A 27069-nucleotide genomic window follows, 5' to 3' on the forward strand; every position below is an offset into this window, starting at 1 on the left:
CACGAAAATGTACAGTTTGCACGAAAATGTCGAGTTTGAGATTTCTCCACAAATATCTTCCTTGAAGTCTCTAGTACCATTTCCCATCAGCATCAAGGTAAAAAATGTAATAGAAGTGTATGAAAATAAGCAATTATTAGACAGTATACTGTCTAATAATATGCATCGTAACTAGACGTGTTTTTAGCTAAGCTGTTAGCTGTTTATTTCAAAGCAACCCAGATTTCCTGCCTCAAACGTCATTCACAAATGATTTATATAAATGTTGTGAGGATTTTCAAAGTTGAGGCTGATTTCATCTGTTAAGAAGTTAAACTTCCAAAACTTTTAAAGGGTTCAAATCTCGGACGATGGCCTTACCTGAAATTGGAATTGACTTTTCACTGATATTTTAACAGCTCCTGAAAATGTCAAGTTCATATCTTTTTCCTAAGGTACTGGTTGCTATGGACATTCGAATGTCTTTAAACCCCTTTTTCCTCAAAACAAGGGATTTCAACCTTCCAACATTAAAACTGCTGTAACTGTGATTTGTTTAGGTATACATCCATGTATTATATATTATTTTAAAGTGAATTAAGTGCAGAATTCAAATATATCAATATCTCAATTTTGATTTTTTTTTATTTTTTTTTTGGCACATGCCAGATTTTAATTTAATAACCAACATCTCGGATGTATCTATATTGTTGTAATTGAGACGTGATTCTGGTGTAAGAGGTTCATTTATTCAATTAAGTCCCCACTGAAACCCAATGCCCCCCCCCACACACACCCACATACCCCCCACCCCCACCCGCCCCCCTCACACACACACACACACACACACACACACACACACACACACACACACACACACACACACACACACACACACACCCCTGTCCACTCACTTCCCCAATGACATTGTGTGTGCATCGGAGAGAGAATGGGAAAATATATACATAGATTCCCACCTCCTCCTCCTCCCCTCCCGTGTCTCTGCAGACAATGCCGAAATTAAGACAAATGCACGCAAATGCTCCCCAGCGAATGACCGGGGTGACAGCATTGCTGCACGCATGGAGAAAGCTGCAGGACGCGGCACCGGCGCTACCCGCATTGCATCACGGACACGACTCCCGGAACCCCGCTGTCTTCTTCCTCCTACATCAGCCGTAGCCGGCCTAATAGGACGACTTTCTTTCGTCGCCCGGGGGGCTCATTACAGCACAAAAACGCACAATCGTTGATGATATCGATCCAAACGGCTCGCTTGTGTGCGCAAAAGCCGCTAATTGCGCGCCGCGGCAACCGAATGGATTGCGCAACCGCGTGGGGCCAGCGGGTGGCATCCAGCGAGACCTCCCACGCGTGTCATTTGCAGCCGGGTCACGTTATCGATTAAGGAGAGCGGCAGCCACACACAACCTGTGGCTGCGCGCGTCCTTGCCTCAACTTCTTTCAGCGAGGTGCAATGGAGCGACGCAGCTGACGATTTGGAAGCGCCGGGAGGAAAAGAGTCGCCCAGGGGAAAGGTGAGTATGTTCCGTCAGGCTCCCTTCTGTCTTTCTAAACCGTCAAAAATGTGCTCTGTGCTCAACTTTGTCCACGTCTTTGCTCAAGGGCAAATGCTGCCAGGAGGTCTTATTGTGCTACGAGTTGTGTATTTTTGGAATACTTTGGTTATTTACATCCCCTCTGGGGGTTTATTCTTACTTAATTTGATTTAGATAAACTTGTAGACTTTCTGTCTTGGTGTAAACAAAAGACACAGGTGGTTGTCTGCTGAGTAGCTAAGGATCCCATCCCGACATTGGCCCTTATCAATGACAAAACACTGGCACTGCTTTAGACGCTGCAGCAAAGTGCTGGGCATCCCCGACATAGGGTTCCGATCTCGTGGATGTTGGCTGGACCAAAGTAGAGGTGGGCGGATCGATCCAAATATCGACATTATCGATACCAAGTCCGTATCGATATCGGATCGATACTGGCACTAAAATATCGATCGAGTACTTTTGTTTCAGTTTGGCACTGTTATCCACTACTGTGGTTTTGTCAAACAGATAATGGGCATGTCACAGTAGTGTGTTTCGATCGTGTGCCATCATCACGTGACTTAGTAGCTCATCTTTTTAGTCGATTGCATGAACACATACATTATTGTAATTGAAAAATATTTTGGTTTTACATTTGTTGTTGTATGCTAATCTTTAACATCTTTTTTACTTAGGTTGAAAAAGAAGTGATGAAGGTAGCATTTTTTGTTAATTTTTGTGTTTGTAGTTTATGAACAGTATATGATAAAGTATTTGTTTACATTTCTTTTCATATGATCACTTTATGCACTTTGTTTAAGAATGTTTAAAAAAATTGTCATGGTTGGAATGTTTCTGGGGGGAAAACATTGCTAAAGTATTTTTTTATTTAGCAATTTGTCCTAATTTTGTCCTTTAAAAAACGAAACAACAAAAAAAACACTTAAAGGTTTGAATTTGATTGAGAATAAGCAATTCAATGAATCAGCTACTTTTTTTTTTTTTTTTTAAATACATACTATAATTTCCAAAAGTTATCTATCAATATCGGTATCAGCAATACTGGCCATGTATCTACTTGGTATCGAATCAATACCAAAATTTGCAGTATTGCGAGAGATGGCTGATATTGGTTTGTGTCAACAAGACGTAAGAAAACAACAGACACGGCAGTAACACATCAGGATTTGTGAATCCCCTAATGGGGCTGCCTACTAGCATGCTGTTGTAGTACCTTTCGGTGAAATGTTTCAGAACACCAATGCTGGCTATCACGGTTATGCAGATGTCACACAACTGTATTTATAAATGTCCCCAAATGACAGCAGTTCTATTAACGTATTGTGTCACTGTCTAGAGCAAAATAACAACTGGATGAACCAACATTTCCTTCAGCTAAACCAATACAAAACAGAAGTAATTGTTTTCTGCAATAAAGAAAAGAGGATTGCTGCTAGAAAACACCTCAAGTCACTGTCTTTAGAAACCAAAGAATAAGTTCGGAATCTTGGTGTTCTGATAGACTCAGACCTGACTTTCAGCATCTGGGCTCTCTCAAAAGAGCATCAGACAGCTCAATCAGAGCGCTGCATAGATCAGAGTGTATCGCTCCAGTCCTAAAGGCTTTCCTCTGGCTCCCAGTCAGCTGTAGAATAGATTTAAAAATTCTGCTACTGGTCTAAAATCACTGAATGGTTTGGGCTCTGACTACATTGAAGAAATGATAATTAAATATAAACCCAGTATGGCTTTGTAATCTGCAGACATGGGTCAATTTGTAGAGCCCAGAGTTCAAAGTAAACATGGTGAAGCTGCATTTAGCTGTTATGCTGCACACACATGGAATAAGTTGCCAACAAAAGTGAAGTCGGCCCAGAGTGTAAATGGTTTTAAGTCCAGGTTCAAATATTTGCTTTTTCCCTATGCGTTTTAATTAGGGTCTTGGAAACATTTTTAAATCATGTTTTTTTTTCTTTTAATTATTTTAGAAAACTACTCATTTCTGTACTTTTAACTTTTCTCTTCATGTGTTTTAACATTGTCAGTGTATGTTCTTTTACTCGTTTTTGTAAGCTACTTTTGTTTTCTCTGCTTTGCTTCTGAATGTCGTTAACTGTTGTTTGTTGATATTTGTAGTTGTGTCTTTGTTTGTGTAAAGAACATTGAGTTGCCTCATGTATTAAATATTCTATACACTCTAAAAATGGATTGTGTTGGACTTTGTAAAACAATTATTTTAAGATGAATTCTTTTTGGATTGTAGATTCCTTTCCGGTTTAATTAGAAAGCTGTAGGAGGTCACCTTCATGGTTTTCCTGGTCGGGTGGACATGGAGCTTACTGGCAAACAAAACTTATTGATCCTTGCTGTCATGCAGTATATATAGACGTAACAGGTGACATTCTCAGACGGTGGCTCTACATGTGAATTGTACAATTCTACAGAGTTCTGCGGGGATGTTGCGATGTGGGTCAGTGTGCTGGTGCTCGGGGCTACAGAGCACCTAGTTCCTTGGCCGCCACGGCCATAATACCTCAGTCAGCCCGTTAGGGGCTAAAACGCAATTGGTGGCATTCCTCTAGGCAAAAAAAATATGATGCAACCCGCTTTAAAGGGGACAGATTATGGAAAATTTACTTTTTAATGGATCACATTGCATTGTTCTGTAAGCCCTATTGAATTTCCCTTATTTACATAATATCCACCACCACATTTGAGTTTCTCTTACTTAGATGCTACATTGGCTGAGGATCCCAAGCCACTTTCCAGCAATGTTTGGATGACACCATGTGAAACACGAACCCATGTCAAATGTATAATTGATGTATGAATACATACTTAGTTTGTGACGTCACGATGGGTTGTTTGACATGTCCGCTTAAGTCTAGTGAATCTTGTGCTGCCTCCATGAGTGAAAATGTGCTTGTTTTTCTTGGTTCTAGTGTCCATGGTCCCTAGCTTGTGAACTGGATTTTATCTGTCAGCTTGCTATGAGATATTTTTCATCTTCCTTGCTGCAAAATATCAGAGAGTTTGATGTGAAGGCTTGTGAGCAGGTAAATTGTTGAATGTAATGCCATTTTCTCAACTCGTGGACTTCAGTGCCCTGCTACGCTGATGTTGCACTATCAAAATATATTTAGTAGAATAAGCGAGATAAACATGATCTGACAAACATTCTTTTTGCCCGTAGAGTTCTTTAAAGACACCCGTTTTCTAATAAAGCGCAGTTGTAGAAGAGTTCTCGAGACCTCAACAGTTTTCCGTGCACTTTATCTAACTGTGAGTGTATGAAAAGCCCACAATGATGAGCTGATATTATGTACGGAGAATGACATGGCCCTTAAGTGTTACGTCCTCAAGTGTGAGCTTTTAGCTGCCAGATACAAGCTCCCTTGATGCGTTCTTGCGCAAGAATGGACAACCTTGACCCCTGTGTGTGCTTAAGGGATGATGCCAATCAGCAGGGCACTTGTTTTTGAAATATTCCCAAAGTAAACGAACACATACCCATTTAATCTTAATCAATTTTTAATGTATGTAAGATGCAACATGATGTTGCGTATGATGTGGAAAATGCTTTTTGGGGCTTTATTTTTCTGTTTACGCGTACATCTTATTTGTGTTTTTGCACATTTGGGCTTGTACACTTTTCATCTATGTGTTTCCTTGATAACTGACAAACCCACCCAAGTATGTTGTGAATGAGGGTGCAAACACAAAAGTGACATTATTTATTGAGATTTGAGGCTAGCTGTAAATCATGGAGTTTCATGAGACTTGAGAATGTGTGTGAGAGAAAAATATCACACTTAATTGTGAAAATAACACAGACTGGGCGAGACATATTAACGTAGACAAGCAAATAAAAACAAATTATTAAATATCTAACTCACCATTGCACTATTATGATGATTGATGTTATTGAAACAGTGGGAGTGGATCCCTGCGCTTTCAAAAAACTAGAAAGGCTTGTCTTCTAATTCTGATTACTGGGTGCCATGTTTGAAGCGGAATCACTTGCTTGTAAGTGACAACCCGACTAAAGCACTGTAATAGCCGACTCACGCTGCCTGTTAATTCAGTTCAATAAATAAATAGCTTTTGTCGACACACATTTGACAGCTTCCTGGAAGTCGCTTGCTACATATGGTGATGCAATTATCCTACTTTATGAGACACCAAAAAATATCAATATAAATATTCATCATGTCATGAATTCTGAGCAGTCTACCAACAATAAACCCTTATTTAGTGTTTTGTTATCATCAAATAGCATCTAAGATAATTGTAGAGCTCAGCATGTTAATCGATTCGCTGACCCATGAAAGACATTAAGATTCATTGTGAATCGCTCCACCCAGGAAGCTAACAACTGGCCTGGGACCCATGAATTTAATGCTGTTAACAATCCAATTTCCCATACATTTAGCCTGATCGTATTGTGGACCGCACTGCATTCTCTTTGCCTTTTGGCTGTGTTGTTTACTTGATGGAAAACAGAAAAGTCAGCCTGTAGGAAATGTTGTCTATTCAGACAAAAGGGCATTTTTAAGATCACTGATGTTGACTCAAGATAAGGTTCTTGCCAGGTCCCAAATAGCATTTTCAGATAAAGTAATAACATTAAAAGAAAGCAGGAAGTAAGAAACCGCACCCAGAATAGAAAGTATTTTTTTATTTTTTTTAAATTAACAATTTGGTCCATTTTCAAGGACCTCTGCTTCTGTTTCTTTCTCTGACTCTTCATTCTCTTTGCATCTTGCTATTCTGCAGCGTGTTAAACAACAGCCCAATGGTGCAAAAAGTACTAAAACACTGAAAATATTTACATGCGTTCAAAAGTTCATAGACGGCCCAATTAACTCACTTGTAAAGGTTGTAGTGCTCTTTATGTTTATCCTGAAATTTCATCTGAAAGCTCAACGTCCCTAACTCTTTGTCGGTAGCATGTACGTATATCATAGAATGAATGTATGTGCGTGTGTGTGTGTGTGTGTATAAACATATAATGCAGTGTCCCCACCCCGTTTTCCTCTTGCAGCAATTGAATATTCATGACTATTTCCTGGATTGTTACCAAGGTCCAAAAAGTGTGAACTGACAGAATGTGTTAAATTAATAGATTCAATTGCCAGAAAGACTTACTCAAAAATACAGATGAGCAAGAAAATAAAGTAGCTGGAACATATTCCCGCCACCCGTCACAGCCACTGTTTACTTTTCCTGCAGTTTGCATCAATTTTAGAGTGTTTACAAATGGATATACTCCATTGGTTTTAGTCATGAGGCCGGGATGATTCATCAGGGGGAGTACTCAGCCAGCGAGAACAGTCTTATGCCGTTTGACTTTAGGAGAGAGATGAATTGGGATGAATTTACATTGCTGAATTTGAAATAAACCAACCATCCATCATTAAACCTGTACAAAATTGAGGATCGCAAATCCTTTTATGTGTGGTCAACACTGAGTCTTGCTGAGTTTAGGATTTTTAGGAGCATCACTTTGTGCTGCTTTCCTCATTTCTTACCACCAAGTCCCCCTGCCACTGGTATGAAATTTTTCTCAATAGGTGAGGCTAACTGCTGTTCGCTCAGACATATGAAGACTGTCGCCTTATTGGCCGGAAATTTCTCTGCTACATAAAACGTTATAGTCCGGTGAATTACAGTATCTTTCTCCAGCCATATAATGTTATCTTATTATTAAATTAATATTAAAAGAGGTTGCTTGATGTGAAGCCACTGATTATGTTTATGATCAATGTTCCCTCTAAGCTGGAACAGCCATGTCGTGTTGTGGGACGGAGCGGCTCCATCCAAAGTGAACGGGCATCACGTCACTACGGTGACGTCAGCCGGCGCGCGCGTACCACGCACACAACAGGACACCGTTCCCACTTCACTTACAGTTTTAATAGCAGTTTGTCTGCGCACACAGTTGTTCTACTGCAGTTTCAAACATGTATACATGATACAAACACTCAGCACTGACGAGACTGCAGCGACACGCCATTTAGGAAGTCCAAATATGGGCGCAGTTTGCGAGCCTCTTCAATGAGGCTCTTCACGCATTACAGAAATGTTCACATTTTAATAAATTACGTTTTCCATTATTTTTGAGTGGACGATGTGGGCCAATATTTATAAAAATTGTTTTGAGACTTTATTATGCCTAAAATAACCTGTGATTAAAAACAAGTAACAAACTAGAGGTGATTCTAATCGTCTGACACATGATGTACAAGTGGTTTGAATTTTTTTTGTAACATACATACATCATGTAATTTATGATCTCAGGTTTTGGACAGGTGTAATACTAGTTTGGCTGTCATGTGCATGTCTGATGTCAGGAGCTTACTGTATATAAATGGACTCAGTTGGCTTTACATTTCACAGCTAATTTTATCCTGATGGCCTTTGTGTTCATTTAATTGTTCATGGTTCTGACAACATGATGCAGACAAGTCTTTGAATAGCCCTCACAGACATAGCTTATAAGAGAAAATGTATATATGCGTTAATTTCATAACCATGAAAGGTGCATGGAGCGCTTCTTGCAGTCTTATTGGTAAAACCATACGCCATGTGGCATTTCACTGTGGAGACAGTAAATTAACATGAAAACGCTGCGGGAAAAATATTTTCAAGATTGGTGGGTGGCAACGTAAGATGGCTGCTGGTGGCTTCACTTCACGCTATGGTGATATAAGTGGCATTGTGAGTCTGTATATAAGTCCGTGGATGTCGCTCACCGTAATCCATGGAATGCTCAAGAAGTTTAGGTGAATGCACAGTCACGTGGAAAATTACAGGGAACATTGTTTATGATGCTCACAATAATTCAACTTGGCAAGAGCCAGATTGAAAATGTGAATCACTGAAAGGAGTTATTTAAATCGGTATGTTCGATTTTCACAACCACACCATTTTCGGTTTATGTAAGCCATCGTAGTTTCCTCTGCATTTCCGCTTTCTCCCGCAAGCGTGCAGTCTTAAACAAGGCGATTCTGCTACGTTTGCCCAGGCAAGTGAACATTTAGTTAATAAATCGGGCAAAAGTAGATCTGTCGTGTGGAAATGGTATGGTTTCAACGAGACAGACACAGACCAAAGAAATCCCCGTTGCAAAGTGTGCTTGTGTGTGCCAATTTTATTTTATGAAGAGCAGAGAGACTTGATGTCGATTGTAAAGATGAGATGCTCATAATCCCAAGGGATCATTTTGTGTTTGTTACCTTTACTGGCATTAGGGATGCATATTTGTGTTGTTTTAGACAAGGTGATTGTCACCTTGCGTACTGTTATTATTAGTGACAGCTTTGCACTAATAATTGATTTATGTTTAAGTAAGACCAGAGAGAAATGTGAGAGAGAAATGTAGCACAACACCCTGAACCTGGCTGCCTACCTACCTCACCTGACTGACTGACTGACTGACTGACTTGCTGACAGAATGTGGTTTACACACAGACTGACTGACCTTTTCTCATGTTTGGTTTTGTTTCAAATGGTATATGCACTTTCTTCTTTCATTATTGGTTTAATTAAGAACAGATCTGAAGTCTTTTGCTTAAGTAAACTGCTCTTAATTAGTTAAATTCACTGGCACTTTGAGTTAAAAGAAAGAACAATTGAGTTATAAAAAATAAAAGACATTCAAAATACTTTATTTGTCATTATTTATATATCGTTATCGGAAAATCGGTTTCAGACAAAATAATCGGGAATCGAACAGCCCTAGATTAGTTGACTTCAAGCTTCAAACAATTAATAAAGACTCATCGACTAGTCGACTAATCGATTCAGCATACAATCAGATCATACATACACGTATTTTGTCATCTGTGTCATTTTTTTTTTGTGCCTAAATTCAACATCTCCAGTATCCCTATCTCGCCTAAAATACGTCTTATCAAAAGCACTAGCAGGGAAGTCAAGCACATAAAGCGCACACATATTGCCACTTGTGCAGCACAACACTGAGGCTGAGTGGTGGAGGGGGAGGTGATGTTAGGCAGTGGAGCTGCAGGACCTGAGCGTGTGTTGCCTCTCACGCACGGACTACGGCAGCTCGACGTCACCTGGCATCATGAACCGCGGTGAGGATTTGCTGTTGTGCGAGACCTGTTACTCCATGCTCGCGCCGTGGCGGGCGGGGGTGTGTGTTAATTAACAAACAGAGGGTCTCTGGGCGCTTTGTCCTAATGAGGATACCGCGGCCATGGTGAAGGGCAAGACAGAAAACCGGACGTTGCAGTACCAGCAAACTTTGGTGAGTTGACGATGAGGTAATGCACAGTGTTTTCATGTCATGCGTGCAGAGTGAAGCTTTTATTGCATAGGTGGTAACGTGTGATTGTTAGAGGTGGGAGCTGGTGATTGCTCTGCCTTCTGCCAGCTTCTGAATGATCATTCCTATAAAATGTGCAGTTTCTACTTTTATTGCCCTCTTCCTGATTGCAATTCACCTTGGGCCACAGGTGTCGTGTCCCTATGCCACCCTATCGACGTGATTAATTCCTCTTCATTTAGATTGCAGCCTTCCATGTCAAATGAGTTTTCTGGCCTTAAATTAAAGGCAATTGGAGTAGGGTGATTACTTTACCTAATGGCCCATTGATTGAAATATCGCTGAAGTATTAAGAGCAGAGTCTGACAACAACCGTTTTATAAGCACTACATCCTGTGTCTTCGGACCCCCCTCATCCACTCTATTCCGCTGCCCTCCTTCCTTTTTTTGAACCCAAAGAGGAGTGTTTCTGAATATTAATTGACTCATGCACCAGATCCCCCCCACTCGTATAGTAGCAGGACTGACAGCCATGCTCCGGAGCACTGCAAGGGAGGATCGAACCTATGGAGTTGTGGAGGCAGATTGTCACTCAATAGTGGATTCATTCCTGTTTCTAAATGTCAACATCTATGTTGCATACATTGCTTTGCGCTTTATTTCTTGACATGTTTGGCCCGTGTGGCACTGGGGTACGTCTTCAGCTCATGGCGTCAAAGATCGATGGCGTGCCCGGTATCTCTGTGTTCAAAATCAATAGGAATGTAAGATGAGTCTCTCTGTGGATGTCTGCGACATCGTCACCTCCTTTTCTGGCCGCAACACTCGGATCAATGTCTCTATCGTTTGCTTGTAGCATGCAAGTGCATTAAACGCCAAGAATTGATGCATGTGTTTGGATGTGGAAGTGATTGTACTGGTTTCAGACGCATTTCCTTGACTGACTACTCGAGAAAATCAATAATATTGCTCTTTTTTTCTTTACAAACACTAAAAATACGTTTGTACACAACAGCGCACCTCCGTTTGTTGCGGGGGATACATTTCAGTCCTACACATATAGAAAGACTTTATTATGTCACACCGTACAGTCGTACAACTGCTGGGTCAAAAGGAACCCAAATTTGGTGAAATAGCTAGCTTGGCGCTTGATCCAAAAGGGACTGAGCTGGGTTATTTATACCTAATGCTTTGGGTGGCTAGCACACTGGGTGAAGATTTTGATCGAACAAGGGGCAAGAACTACCCATACTGATGAGTTCAAACTACCAAGAAATGGGTTACCAGGTTATCAGTAGAGCTTTTGTTCAAAATGGTGCTATTACCAATGTTTTTTTATGTCTTTTTATTGAATGTCTGCTATACTAGCATTAACTATCAAAAAGACTATATTCTTGTGGAGCCTCAACTTCACTACTTTAGTCTTCAACCCCAATTTTCTGGGTCAAAAATAATGAACAGAATAGCCTTCCTGAGATACTTTTTGGATAATTACTACTCCCCACCCTCATAGACCTTGAGGGTGCGCCAGAGACTCTCAATAGGGTTGATGTCAAATGAAGATGTGATGCACCATGAGCTGCTCATCTTTGATACCCATAGCAGCCAATAATGCAGTGGTAATCCTCCCCTCATTGTCGTGTTTGAGATGTGGTTGTGGACCCAAACGCAGGGAAGCAGGACGAGGAGGCAGAGGTGAAGTAAAAAATAAAATAAAAAAGGAAGTTTAAAAAAAATGGCAGCATGACAAGAGGAAAACAACAACGAATTGACACAGACAGAGTGGAGACAAGAGACTAATGCTGCATTCGAGGATGGTCGGAAGTTGGACTTTTCCGAGTTCAAACCAGGAAGTGTGTATGGGAACCCCCTTGAACACGAAAATTCCACTTGCGAAGTCGGGGGGGAAAAAAGGGACACCGAGAGACTACAAGTGACGTCACTCTACAAATGGCGACCCCTTTGGAAACACAGATGAATGGTAAACGCAATTTATTCAAAACTATTGATAGCTTTCTTCGTTCATAAATATTCGACATAACTTCATGTAACTAACACAACGTACGTGGCAGTATGGCGCTATCTCCCTGCATGAAATTATACACTGAACTGTATGGAATGCTTGTGAAATAAAATAAAAACAACAAATGATGCAAAATTGTGAGAAGATAAGTTTGATGGAGGTCAAAATGAGATTTGAGCCCCCCCCCCCCCAAAAAAAAACAAAAAAACAAAAAAAGAACAATAAACAATTTACCACTATCCTCCATTTTGGTTGTTTACTTTCGGCTTTCAGGTTGAAAACCAGGAAAAACCAACTCGGATGTATCCGACTTCCGACCATCCTCGAATGCAGCACAAATACACACTCACACACGCTAATTGACACAATGAGACACAGCTGGGCAAGACACAAGGGGCAGAGGGTGCTGATAGGGAAGTCAGTCAAACGCAGGTGGGCAGGACAATGCCTAACGAGACAATGAGAGACACACAAGGAAAGCACAACATAACAGATCATAACAGAAACTTCAAGGAACATGATGACAAACTCAAACAAAACCCACTAAAACAAGAACCCTGACGAAAGCAAAAAATAAAAAACAGACCAAAACCCAACCCAAACCATGACACTCATAAGGTTGTCACTGATTAGTGCCGTTTAAACTGGATGGTCCAGAAGGATGGAGTAGTGCAGAAGTATTCCAAACATTTTCTTCCAAGCATACAGAGAAATTGAAGTAAAGGCCACTAATTAGACCTTCACCTCAATTTGTCTTTAAAAAAAACAAAAAAAAAAAACATTAGTGTAAGTAAAGATTTTGTTTGATTTCTTACCGGGGTTCATTCAAATGTTCGCTAAACGTTCACCAGACATTCGCCAACAGTTTAAGTTTTTTTGTTTTTTTTTCTGTCACTACAATTTCAAAATTCCCCTGCAACAAGAAAAACCATTCAAACAGTAGGCGAAAGTCTGGCCTTGAACGAACCATGACGAAAAATTAACATTTGTTAACTTCGCCCCCTCAATGGAATACGGGCTTTACAAAAAAACAAACAAACAAACAAAAAAAACAGGTGACGAAGCTCAAAGATTTGGGAGGATGGCCGTGGGCCTGAATCCCACTAGAATGCGTAGATACGTCTTTGAAGCAGTAGAGCTGACAGAACCGATTTGTGATGTTTTGTTGCAGTAACTGAATTACAGTATTTCTATTCATTGGGGAGTTATGAATGGAACCGTTACCATTTTATTAGTTCATTTATTTATTATTTGAGTTTGGAAATCTAGAAAAGCTTTTCTTAATTGAAGCCATTGTCTTATACATGATACATATACATTATATACATGATACATTTTTAGGCCTGCTATCATCGACTCTTTCGGAAAATCGGGGGGTAAGCAGGAAAAAATAAAAATGTTACCATTGTACTTAATTGCACTTCAATGTTACAAAAATATCAGTACTTCTGTTAAAATAGAGTGTTAAACCAAAGCCACTACACAACCTAACCTTCCGAACCTTTTTTGATAACCACACTAGATCAGTCAAGTTCCACATGGTCCACAAAATTCGTAATTAATCCAAAATCAATGGAATTGATGCGTAGTAGTCATCAAATGTCCTCCCTCGGGCGAGCCAACGCATGTGTGTTTTCCCTCCTGGGGATCTGAGCGAAATGCACAGATAGATAACACATTGAAATCAGATAAGTGCAAGCCCACGCCGGCGGCCTCACGTTTCTCACAGTCTAAAATTGGATTGCAGTGTTGACAAAGCATCCTCAGTTTTGATGTTTGCCATCAGGATTCAGAGCATTTCCAAGCATCTTGGAATGGCAATGCTGAAACTCTCACTGTAGCTGGGCTGAAGGCCGATACAAAAACAACAACAACAAAAAAAAAGATCCATTTTGATGTGTAATCCTGGAGGAACTCTCGTCTATCGAATCTGATGTGTGATAGTGTGCCGCATCCCTCCAGTATGTTTGCTGAAATCTTAAAAATAGAAACAGCATCTGTTGGACAGCAGCACCAGGAAAAATACACTCAGGCTAGTTTAGCACAAATTTGTGCAGCTTTTCTGAGCTATGAAGTGCATTTTAACAGAATTTACAACATGAGAAAGTAATTAATACATTTATTAGGGGTGTCAAAATTAGTGCGTTAATTTTGAGTTAATTTAAAGTTCCTTTAACACCACTATTTTTTTTTAAATGCGTGATTAATGACCACCCCTTTCTTGGAAAGCCTGTACTGTCGGAATTCCGGTCACAACGCAGCAGACACGTCCACGTCAAAATTTAGCTATAATAAATTTAATAATAATGCATATACTGTATTTGTGGAGACTTGGGTCAAGTTGTATTTTACAATTTTAAAAATGTGCAGAACTTCACAAGCTACTTCAGATTAGATATCGCTCATTAAATGCAATTATGCCATCTAGTGGCAGAAAAATGACCTCAACTCAAATCAATATCATATTTGACATCTTTTTAATGTTAACTAAATTTGATGAATTATTTTGAAATTACCGTACCAATGACCAAAAGATGCAGCCATATTTCTATTAGTTTAACATTTTTTTCCCCATTTTTATGTTAACGATAGTGTGAAAACCTAGGGGGGGGAAAATATTGTAAATATTATTGTGCATTTATAACTGATATAAAACAAATTGTGATTAATTGTGAGTGACCTATTGAAGTCATGTGATTTATTATCATTATTAAAAATTAAAATTTCCTGACACCCCATTATTAATATTTCTATGGCTGCTTATACACTTCAGGTCCAAATTCCGAATTAATGCCTGAAGTATTTATTTATTTATTTATTTATTTATTTATTTATTTATTCATTTATTCATTATACATGTTTGAAGATAATTGCTAAAAACATTTACAGCATCTGAGCACTATGTAGTACTGTTTTGTGGAGATTTTCTTGATTTTTTAAATTTTTCTTTCGCATAGTTAAAGCAGGGCCTAGTGACGCACTACTGATTGTAGATAGCGTTTTCTTTTCTTTGGGGGACGGGGAAATAGCATCTATTTATTATGCAGGCGACGTGGGTTCCCTTTCCCACCTGGGAGACCGTGTTTGATTGTGTGTGCGTTTGTGTGAGTGAGTGTACTCAAAAAAAAATAAAAAATAGCATCCATTTATTTTTAAGCAAGACAGGATTTTGTGCATTCAGCGGGCATGCCACAGCGAAGTGTAGAAAACGAGTCAGAGACAGGCAGAGAAGTGGAGAGTTATGAATTTTGCCATTCACCTCCTAGAGAAAACAGCAGGTTGCGCAAAAAGTGCTAACAGTTAGTTGGACATGTGCAGTCAAAAGTTTAACAAAGGTCGGATTAAGTTCACTTGTAAATGTTACAGTGCATTTTAGGTTCATCCTGTGTCCCTTGCTTTTTTGTGAGTCCTGTATACAAACCGAGACATCTGTGAGCAAAACTGGTGGTCTCAGGTTCTTCTGCGGGACCTGAGCAAGTGAGACCTTTTCCTGTGAGTGACAGCAGGAGAGCCACCAGGGATGGCTTCATGGGTCACTGGCTTCTTCGCTGCTGTCAGACGCAGTGCATGCTGGGACGGTAGGTAGTGGCGATCTGCCTTGTAAGGATTCCACGTGGGATGGGACAGGTGGGCAGAGATTGGGACTTGGTGTCAAAACACTGCTGCTGCCTTCAATCTGATTTTTTTTTTCTTTCCAGAAACGTAGGAGGTATAACCATGTCCTGTTTTTGTTACATTTTTGCCACGTGTGGGGATGTATGTTTTTTACTTGTGTACTTTAAATGCGCCATCCACAACATGAAGCATGATGAGATTAAATGTAAAGATGATACTGCCAGGTTTTCAGATAAGTATCAATTAATGATAGTGTGTTCATTATTTTGCCTCAGGTTTTCCTTCATATATTTATATTTTTTATGGGTACAGTATTGCTGGCCTCAAAAGTCACAATTTTATGAATTTAATCTGTAGATACTGTTAGTCCACATGTGTAGGTGTTTTACAAATTATTGACAAATCAAAAGTGTTGAAAATGGCGTGTTGATGTAGTGCTAACAAAGTTGAACAAAGATGCAGTTTTTGGGGTATTCTGAGAAGTGAGTATTTTTGATGTACAAAGGTTTCAATCCCGATGTCCGCAATATATATATATATGTATATATTGTGACACCTAAAATTATAAATAGTGCTGTCAAAGTTAAAGCGTTAACGAATTAATTAATCACAAAAAATTATCGCATTAATCATTGTATTACCACAGTTTAATCACACTATTAATTTTGACCGCAGATGATCCTTTTTAGCTGACAGTGGATGGTTACATTAAAGGTAGCTGTTGGAGTTTGAGCAATAAACATAATTACATGCATTAAAGTAAAGCATTTAATAAATGTTTGCATATGCCGTAGGTCATTTTTTCCCATTTTAAATTATGCAAATAATTAATTGATTAGAAAAAGCAGGATGAGCGTGTGTAGAGGATATACATTTTTGAAGATGTCTTCATAACATTAAATGTCAAAAAAATTAACACATAACAGGTACGCTTCAAATTTAGCGGGCAAAATATTTTGGGGAAAAAGTTTTTTTTTTAAGTCAGTGATTAATTATGATTAATCAAAATTCTAAGATGGGATTAATCTGATTAAAAAATGTAATCGTTTTATAGTTCTAATTATAAAACAATAAAAACAAGATGGAGGCTGTGTCTGAATGTTCACCTTTCCAGTCCGTAACAGGTTGGCAACCTGCAGCTCTTGAGCCACATGCGGCTCTTCAGCGCCACCCTAGTGGCTCCTTGAAGCTTCCCCCCCCCCAAAAAAAAAGTATGACTGCAGGAAAAAGAAAATTGGGGGGGGGGGGGGGGATATATTTTTTGTTTTAATATGGTTTATGTAGTACAAACCTTTTCCAGTGCTGTAAAAATATATGGAATGAATAATACATTTCCACATTTCTGCCAATGAAGATTTGTGTCATAGCCTTTCCTACCAGCTCGACATTGTGCTAGGCAGGTGCTTATTGCAAACTCTCCACAAAGACAGTGAAGGAAAAGGCCATTAAAATGACAGGCAACATCACCAATCTGCAACCATTTCTGAAATTAATAAAGGAAGAGAACATTAGTGCCATTCTTGATGCAATACAGTGTCAACAACGTCCGTGTTTATGCATGGTCTGGCTGACTATGTATTATGGTAACGTGCAGTGAGAAGGCGAATTTCAAAGTAAACCTTTGAATACCAAACAATACATGGACGTTTATGCTTTGGTATGATTTTATTCCAAGCTGTCGGCTAACTACTTGCTCCTGTTCGTATATCACGTGACCACCGTATGTCATGACACACTGGCGCGTAAGATCTTTGACTATTTATTGTTAATAGAATTGTGTTTGAACTGCATTTTATTTCCTTTGTTGTACATATTTTCAATTCAAGCAAATTATTTATGTATGTAGGTACATATAGTATACAGGTAATGTATCGCTTTGATGCTCACGCTTATCCTGCTCTCAATGCATTGTGGTCTTCATTAACCGGTTGAGTAACCATCGATTTTCACTACCGGTACTTTTCAAAGTGCATTGTGGATAGCTTTGAGTGCAGCACTTTTTTTAAATTTTTATTTTGGACATTTGGACACCCATACAATATGGTGTGACCCCTTAGTAGGGATGTCACAATAAGGGCAATATCGTGATACCGTGATATTAAAACTGCCACAATATCGTCGTCGTCGTGTTCACAATATTTAAAAGGAATACATTTGTTAAAAAAGTCAGGTTGATTTCCATTTGTGCGGTTCTAGCACCCTCTAGTGGCTAGTTTAATAGTGCTATTTAATTTTCATTATGGATGTTTTGGCCTTCTATGTTTAAAATCTATGCTAATTGTCAGATGAAGGGGAACCTAATTTGCTTGTGAAGTGATCAATGTGTGCGTGCATTAGCAAATAAGTGCCTCAATATTGTTATTAGAGATTGTAGGTGGTTTATATGCATTGCTGTTATGTACAAAAGCATAATATTGTGCTTTTTTTTTTAAGTATGAGCTCTTTTTTTACAATATTGTGACCTTTTTTTAAATATCGCCACCCCCCCCACAATATCGTGATAATTATCGTATCGTGACCTTCATATCGTGATAATATCGTATCGTGATGTTTGGAAATCGTTACATCCGTACCCCTTAGTAGAGCACTATATGGGGAGTGGTGTGCACATTCAGACACAGCCGAAGAAAGGGCTTTAGATGGCAAAATAATGTATTCACAGATTCACTCTCTGAACTGCATCACCTTTACTCATGATTGAGACACACACTTTCTATCGCAACACATGCTCTTCTAACATAATCAACATGACAGCTTCTTCCACTCAGAATCTGTACTGATCCTAAATCCAAAGCGATGTGATGCCAGTCTCGACACAGAGGGTTCGTTGTGATGGAGATTTACAAAGCTGAATTTCATAGACAACCTTGGTTAAGCCATCTTCCATGCCTACTTGTTGAAAAACGGACTTGGTGACTCTAGTTGTCTATGGCAGTCAAAAATTGGATTCCTGTTGACAAATATAAACGAATGAGATCATAACATGTCTGTGTAAAGTTCCAAAGGGAACTTTCACTGGTTCTTGTGACTTAATGCTCGCAATATTAGACTGTCATGACCAGAAGATTGCATGTTCTGAGTCGAACGATTTATTGGATGCCAGAAATATTGAGTACACAGCTGTTGAGCCCTTATCTCTTAATATGCAGAAGAAGGTCTAATCTATTCAAAACGATCACTACTCTAATACTGTCTTGGCCCCCCATCCACACGGGTGACGACTCAGCCTATAGCCCATGTGAAAGTGAAAATTTGTGACCTGATGATGTGACCTGATGTGCCAGAGTACAAATAGAAAGGCACCAAGCCAGGACAGGTCACAGCGACACAACGTCCTAGCTCCAGTCACCTATCTACTAACCATTAAGAGGCCTAATCTAACATCTGTTACATGCTTTTGTCAAAATAGCCCAAGGATCAAGACTTGTGCACCTTGCACACTTTATTTCTTGAGTGTTCCACAGCATTTTCACTCTTGGATGCAGCACTTCGTTTTATTTATTTATTAAGTATTTATTTAATTTATTTACATTTTTCAAAATGTTCATTTATTCATCCTCGGAAACGGTTTCCAATGTTTTATATTCACATCTTTTCTGAATGCATGAATCTTAACGAAATATTTCAGGCATATGCAGGAGGTTGGTATAAGTCCTTCCATGAGGCGTCAAGTGTGTTGGCACGTAGGTGGGTGGGCGTGAGCATATGTTTTCACCTTCACATACATGCCAGAGTGTGGTGCGTCTCAGTTAGAGCAGATGTTTGGAGGTGGCACGCTCATGTCCTTCTAACACCAGGGAGCTCAAGAATTGGCAACTGCGGGGATCAAAGTCACAAACTAGTCAGCACACGCACACACACTGGTGACCTACATTTACCACCTAAATTATTATATTTCTTTTATGAAATTTTATTACCAATATTTATTTATTTTTTGCTAGAAGTCGATTCACTTTGTGCTGCTTTCAGTACACGTATGTGAATGTTAAATTTTCATTTTTGATCCAATCAGATTTCAGCCTCTATGTGTTGCCATGGCAATCTAATCTGCTCAAAACCTTGACAATTAGTAGTGCTGGGGTGTATTTCACAAAGCAGGCTTAGTGAGAAGCCTGGGTAAAGAAAACCCTGAAAAGTGTGAAACTGAAACCAGAGGATAAGAGGGAACTCTAGCCTGTTTCATAAAAAGAGGTCATTTAAGCTGTCGTCAGTTACCGTAGTAACATGATCCATCAACCTAACCTGGTCGGTAGAAGGTTTGTCACAATGAACCTCGAGTTTTTCTCTGTACCCGCCTCCTTTCAGCCACATACGACAATTCACTTCCCCATTCATTCAGTCTGCTGTGGCAACTTTTTGCGTAAATACGCCTGTAGTCTATAGCGTAAAGTCCACTTTTGTCACGAACATGGCATGTCATTTTGACAATGAACCTATTGGTGAAGGTGCCGCAATATTGCGCAAGGAATTTAAATATTTGTTGCAAGAATTTTATCAGATCGTGTATATATGCTAGCATTTCCGCACAGTTACCTTTTTGAGCGGTACCCGTTTCACATCACAGTCCATCATCTACATGCACAACTTAATCCGTCTTTCCATTTGCAACATTACCAGACGTCGTCATATGCACTCACATCAGAACAGGATTGCGCTCCATTTTTTTCTCATACCCATTTGAATAATGTTTTTTTATATTTCATCAAAGTGTTTTATATTTCATCTTACATCAAGTGCGCGTCTCCCTCGCAGGATTGCACCTAAATGAAATGAATTAATGAGCTATCATTCAACAGGTTTCCGCTGTAATATTGTGATTGCAAAAGACTATACATTTAAATTGACGTATTCACCCGAGTAGCAAATGTTCTCCCACGCCGCCTTCTTCTATGGGGAGCCGCTGCACTTTGGTGTTGGACTTTATTTTATTTATTTATTTATTTTTTAAATAAAGACATGTTCAAATTTGGCGGCACAGTGGCAAGTGGTTAGCACGTCCGCCTCCCAGTTCTGAGGACTCCGGTTCGAGTCCAGGCTCCGGCCTTCCTGGGTGGAGTTTGCATGTTCTCCCCGTGCCAGCGTGGGTCTTCTCCGGGTACTCCTGGTCTCCTCCCACATTCCAAACACATGCATGGCAGGTTAATTGGGCTCTCCGAATTGTCCCTAGGTGTGCTTGTGTGCGTGGATGGTTGTTCGTCTCTGTGTGCCCTGCGATTGGCTGGCAACCAGTCCAGGGTGTCCCCCGCCTACTGCCCAGAGCCAGCTGAGATAGGTGCCAGCACCCCCTGCGACCCTTGTGAGGAATAAGCAGTCAAGAAAATGGATGGATGGATGTTCAAATTTGACATATGATTGCATTAAGATATTTGGTTTAAAGGGGCAAAAAAATAAATAAAAAAGCAACATGGAAGCCGAGGGCGGCGCCGCGCTCGGCTTCCCCGTTGCCATGGTGACTCGACGAATCGGGGCTCCATTGAGGCGTTTTTTTTTATTTTTATTTTTTTTTTTAAATGGTGGGAGTCAATTCAGCTATAACTACTCAGCGTTGATATAACTTACTGGAAGCAGCTGGACTGGAACCGAAAACACGAGAGTTTCCTATCTGGCGGTATGTCAACTCGTTGTTCAGGGTTAATCTCACAGTTTGTTGAACCTGCTTTGTGAAATACACCCCTTGTGGTGTAACTTAAGCTATATTATAACGCCTTCTTAAAATAATTACCAGTCTTTTTTTTTTTCCAGCTTTTTCAGGAAACACAAATTGAACCATTTGCATCATGAGTAGATGATTTAGGCAAAAAAAATGTTTTGTAAAAAAAAAAAAGTAGGCAATTATTTTAAAGGGATAGTTCGGCTTTTTCGCTATACGTGTTATGCTAGCTTAGCTTGCCGTACCAACCAATTAGAGCACAGAAAAATGTTGAGTTCTGGCCCTGTGATATTGAATGGGAACTCTGACTGGAAGAAACTGCCTCATTGCTAATCGTCACCCTCTTAAAGTGATAGTTCGGCTTTTTTAACATGAATCTCTATTTCATCCTCACCTCCAGTGTGTGCGATCAGCACTGACTAACACCTACAGCGTTCTGTGACACAGTTCTGGTCCGGTGTTGGACGAGAGGAAAATAGTCCAGCAAGTTGGCTGGGGTCACGGAAATAAAGTGTTTTTCTTCTAAAAACAATTTGTGTTCAAAAGAGTGATACATTTGCATCATTAAACTCCTTTTCTGAAAAAAGTCAGACGCCATTACCGCCTGTACTACTTTTCTGTTCGTTCGTATCACTGCGCGGCGCCCTGCATGCAGCTGATAGACGCGCACTCATCTACAAGTTGTTTGTCTTTTCGAAGGCGGAAGGATCAGCTGGCTGCAGTGCGTTGATTAGCCGTCTGGTTTCTATAATTACGATGTGATGCTATTAAGAGGCAATTAAGATGGTCTCTACTGAAAGCCCACGTACCAAATGCACAAACCCCGACTGTGTAAGCACACACACATTTACACACTCCACAGCACTGCAGCACCACTGGAATACCGCAAAGTCCACAGGTTGGCAGTTATTATTAAATCCAGTCAATGTGTGCGCATAGATTTCTATCATGACATTTCAGCACTGAGAACATCTTCTCCCGATCCTCCAGTATGGCCCGCGCTGATTAATATTTAACGCCACACTGCCGCAACGTCTTTATGTAAAACATGCTATAGTGGTGCAGTGGGACGCGCGCACAAGTCCCACTTAATATTCCATTATCTTCCTCGGACAATGCACAGGAAAGATAGACGCAAGACAAATTGATTGTTTTGTTTGGTATGAGGAATGGTATGATCTGGCTGCAGATTGTGCTGCAATCTCTCCATCCACACTCACAAGCGTGAGATCAGCTGTTTTTGCTTTTGTTTGTTTCAGAAAGTCGGGTGCTCTGCAGCTTTTTGCCAGGTGTCAAACTGAAGCCCCCGTTTAGGTGGACCACAATTATTCCTGGAAATGAAAATACTGTATTGTGAAATGTAGAAGACATATCTTGAGATCTCCCTAATCTGTTGGAATTTTGAAGTTTCTGAGGTTGATTCTAGTTTTGTAACCATGTGGTGGTGTCTGGTTAGTGCTGGAATTCACTTTGATTCATCTTTCATTCCTTTGATCTTTCCTCTGGTCTCCTGACCTTCTGAACTTCACAACTCTGGCGAGACTCTGAAGTATCCGGTTAAAGTGAAGGGTAATGGGATTTTTATTGGGTTTCAGGTGAATTAATGAGCACAAATTCACACGCAAGCGCACACAAATGCGCACATACGCACATTAGGGGTGTTAAAAAAAAAAAATCGATTCGGCGATATATCGCGATACTACATCGCGCGATTCTCGAATCGATTCAATAATCGGCAGAATCGATTTTTTTTTTTTTTTAGGATTCACACCTTGAGCATGGAAGAATGTTATATGAACGGCACATTAAGCCTTAATATTTTTATTTTAATGCTGTTCAAACATGAAACAGATTACAACCTCTATAAGACTGAAATTTCAGATAAATAAATAATACATTTTCATATAAATCTTACACTCTACAAGCTTACTGATTAGTATTTTCTAAATATGAATGAAAAAAAATCGCAACAATCGACTTATAAATTCGTATCGGGATTAATCGGTATCGAATCGTGACCATTCGTATCGGGATTAATCGGTATCGAATCGAATCGTGACCTGTGAATCGTGATACGAATCGAATCGTCAGGTACTAGGCAATTCACACCCCTAACGCACATTGAAAAAAAAAAGGGAGTGCAATGATGATGATATATTGAATCGGTAAGTCTTGCCGAATGAACAATTCTGAGCTCTCAAACGAAAATAAAATAAATGAATAAATACATTTCAGTGCAGTTTATATATCCACAGCACAATTCATTTAGCCTTTAAGGGGCATTTGCATATTTGCATTTGTGCATATGGCTTCGCATAGTAATTGTTTATTTTTGGTAGAGCTCAGGACAGAATATTTGCCAGCAATTTGGGGTGCAAGTAAGATGTTTATTTATTGACTTATTTTTGTATTGTTTCCGACTTTTAGCCTTTAAAATATGTCTTCTCCTCACCATTGATATTGCCATTGTGCACCTTGTCTCTTCTGTGTGCCTGCTGCAACACCAATTTCCCCTGTAAGGGGCAATAAAATTCTGATTCTAACTGCCTTGTACTCCAGCCACATGCCTGTAGACAAACACATTGCAGCTCAGCCTCTGGCAAGTATGATAAAAATGTCATTTCCAAGGTTTTTTTTTCCAAGCTCGTCAGATGGAGCCAAAACAATAAATGGCATTATGCGTGTTTTTATATAACACATTTAAATCTGTTACTTGTTATCGACGCTGTTCATTTCCTAAAATGAATCCAAACGATTAATGTTGTGGCTAAATAAAGATTCAAAAATTCCATCGGTGCAAATGTGTGAATGTGCTCTGTGATTGTGTGTCTTGTCTGTACTCCACCTCACCTCAAGCTCGCATGTAACCATAATGAGGAGTGGTATGGAAAATGGATGGATGTGCGCTTGATTTCAAATGTCAGGAAGTGTATGAGTAAGTGTAAGATAAGCAGTTTGTTTTGTTCAGTGGCTGAAACGGCAGCACTTGCCCTTGTCAAGGTTGTTGTTGTTTTACAATCTTGACGCATTTACATTGTTCGTCCGTCTCGTGCACCGTAGCCTTCTCTTTCGGTGACCTTGTGTTCTTTTTCCAAAGACACTCAAGGTAAAAGTGCTGTCTCTTTGCATTCCCCCCAGTCAGCACTCCTGTCCTTTCTCCCACACCGCCGATGGCTCGGGTCCATTCCAGGTGCTGTCACTGCCAAATTGCACCCTTACCTGTGCACCTCTGCAGAAGGAATCACTGCATAGCCTGCTCCTAAAATAGATTTGGAAACTTTCACTGGAAAATTACCATGAAATTGTATATAATGGAAGCTCTGATGTTTGAGCTTAACATACGCCACTGGCGGCCCAACAACATCAGGGAGGCTGGAAAAAAAAAATCACTCATAACATACCGCACCACGTTAATCACTCAGGATAAAACATGAGATAGCCGATGATCGGACCTGTGCTGACTCCTTCAATTTCATCCCATTTATTTATCAATATGTGTGTACCCCATTTAATCGTTCTCTTTAAACGTCACAATCGATTATCGTACACGTGTACCCCATTTAATTGGCTATTGTTCTATTGTTAACGTCACAATCATGAAATCGGTGGATCGGTCAAACTCGCTTTTTACATAAGAATTAGCGATTTTGAATCACGTTTGCCATTTTCGATTTCATGAGCAGATTGAAGAACGAAAATCGCTATTAACAGACCCCACATGAATATTTGATGGAAGGGACAATCAGTAGAAAACTGAGTTCTAAAAAATGTTTGATATCTGCAGCCCTAACCCTGAGAATTTATACTGTACTGTCGTGTGGGGTGTCTTAAGAGTGATTTTTTCCTCCCTGATCCACTCGATAGATGTTAAGATGGACACACACACACAGATTGAATTTGATTATTCCCCCCCCCCCCAATCCAATCACATTCAGCAACGGCCCAATTATCGGATGCCTGAAAGATTAGGCCGGGGTGTGATTAGTGTGATGTTTTCTCCCCGATCTGTTTAGAAAATGGTGGAGGCTGAAGGCTTGATAATCGGATATCTCTTAAAGATAATCGTGAGCCATCATCCTGTGGTGTGATGTGTGTTACGAGTTGATCCCCCCCCCCCCTCTCTCCGATCTGTTTGGAAAATGATACAGACTGATAATCAGACATATTAAATGAAGTACAGACTTACAGATAATTGGGACAAATCTGAATCTTTTTTTTCTCCTCCTTCCGTTCAAAGTCAGCTGAGGCCTGATTCTTCACCGAGTCTGAGATTGTGACGTGAAACGGAACGATTAACTATACACAGATAATCAGTAGTTTGAGCAAATTTCCCCTCTACTGAGAAAAGTCAACAAAGGCCTGATAATTGGATGTCTCTAAATGATTATCCTGAGAGGTTATGTTTTGGTGTGGTAAGATTGTTTTTCTTTCCCTCTCCATCTGCTTGGAAATATATACGGGGTTCACGCTTCAAGATAATCGAGGAGAATATGAGAATTTTCCCGATTATCATATTCCTCTAAAAAAATTATCCTGAACGATTATCACGTGGAAATGTTGAGCCTGGTACACAACTATAGATATCAGGCAGAATTACAGTTTTTTTCCCCCCTCACCACTTCTAAACAAATTCAGCAAGGGCCCAATGATTACCCTTCATGATTGTCCTGTGGTGTAAAAAGTGTTTTGTTTTGGGGGGGTTTTCCTCGTTTGTTTGTTTGTAACTGCAACTTTATGTTGAATCTAGGGTGGTCAAAATTAGTGTTCATTTTGAGTTGATAGGCCCCTATTTTTTTTAATGCGTGATTAATGCCCGGCCCTTATTTGGATAGCCGGTACGAGGGGAATTTCAGTCACAACGCAGCAGACACGTCCACGTCAAAATTTAGCAGTACAGTAATAAATGTAATAATAATGCATATATTTGTGGAGATTTGGGTCAAGTTGTATTTTACAATTTAAAAAAATGTGCAGCTGCGATTGGCTGGCAACCAGTCCAGGGTGTCCCCTGCCTACTGCCCGAAGGCTGGGATAGGCTCCAGCATCCCCCGCGACCCTTGTGAGGAGTGAGCGGTCAAGAAAATGGATGGATGGATGGATGGATGGATGAATGGATGGATGGATGGATGGATGGATGGCACTAATGTCTTACAAATGCAATTATGCCATCTAGTGGCAGAAAAATTATCTCAACACAAATCAGTATCACATTTGCTTTTTAGAGTACAGTACATCTTTTTTTTTAAAATATATTTTATATTATAATTATATTTAGAACAGATAGAAAATTTGCGATTAATCGTGTGTTAAAGAGATCGTTCGGATTTTTTAACATGAATCTGAACTTCATCCTCAGCTCCAGTATGTGCGATCAGCACTGACTTACCCCTGACAGCGTTCTGTGACATGAGTTCTGGTCCGAACGATCCCTTTAACTATTGAAGGCATGTGATTAATTACGATTAAAAAAATTGTAATCACCTGACACCCCTAGTTGCACCTCATTAGATTGTACGGGAGGCGCTTAGCAACTTGTACGGTGATTGTTGCTTTTGCCTTTTTATTAGAATGCCATGTGTGTTTGTCTACAAGTAATTGCCCTTTGAAACCTGTTGCCAATGTCACATTGGCAGGTTGCGAGCAACAAGCAGCTTCTGCCCCTTCCAGTCTTTTTCTGACAGGCTATCGTTCTCCCAGCCTGATCCCTCAACCTCCGCATCACTCTCCAGCCCCCTCCTCCATTTCTTCAGCCATCGTGCTAACAAGATTGCATGTCGGCACGTCTCCTTTTCTCTCTCGCTGCGTCACACTCGTGTCACATTCGGTCTGTTCAACAGCAAATCTTCTGTCCTGAACCCCCCTTGGGAACTGTGAGTCGTTGATAACTATTCAGAGTAGCTATAAGGTTGCAAATGTTGATGGTGAGTCCGATTTGCCTGTCCTGCACTGATTTAATTTTCTTTCACCT

At 40.0% G+C, this 27069-nt stretch overlaps 1 protein-coding gene across 3 annotated transcripts in view; it reads left to right on the forward strand.

Moving 5' to 3' along the window:
• Nucleotides 1-936: 936 nt before the first annotated feature.
• The window catches only part of LOC144019158 (chloride channel protein 2-like), a 77607-nt gene continuing 51474 nt past the window's right edge, over nt 937-27069 (forward strand). Inside the window, exons 1-2 of one of the 3 annotated variants that reach the window (XM_077522027.1) lie at nt 9537-9622; nt 9733-9795. In XM_077522027.1, the coding sequence (XP_077378153.1) occupies nt 9745-9795 (51 nt within the window). In that variant the 5' untranslated portion in view covers nt 9537-9622; nt 9733-9744. Of the gene's footprint in view, nt 1518-9536; nt 9623-9732; nt 9796-27069 lie in introns of those variants that run through there. The other 2 variants (XM_077522035.1, XM_077522052.1) reach the window with 2 other exon arrangements.

The sequence above is a fragment of the Festucalex cinctus genome, chromosome 1 (assembly GCF_051991245.1).
Source record: "Festucalex cinctus isolate MCC-2025b chromosome 1, RoL_Fcin_1.0, whole genome shotgun sequence".
In the NCBI taxonomy this organism is placed as follows: Eukaryota; Metazoa; Chordata; class Actinopteri; order Syngnathiformes; family Syngnathidae; genus Festucalex; species Festucalex cinctus.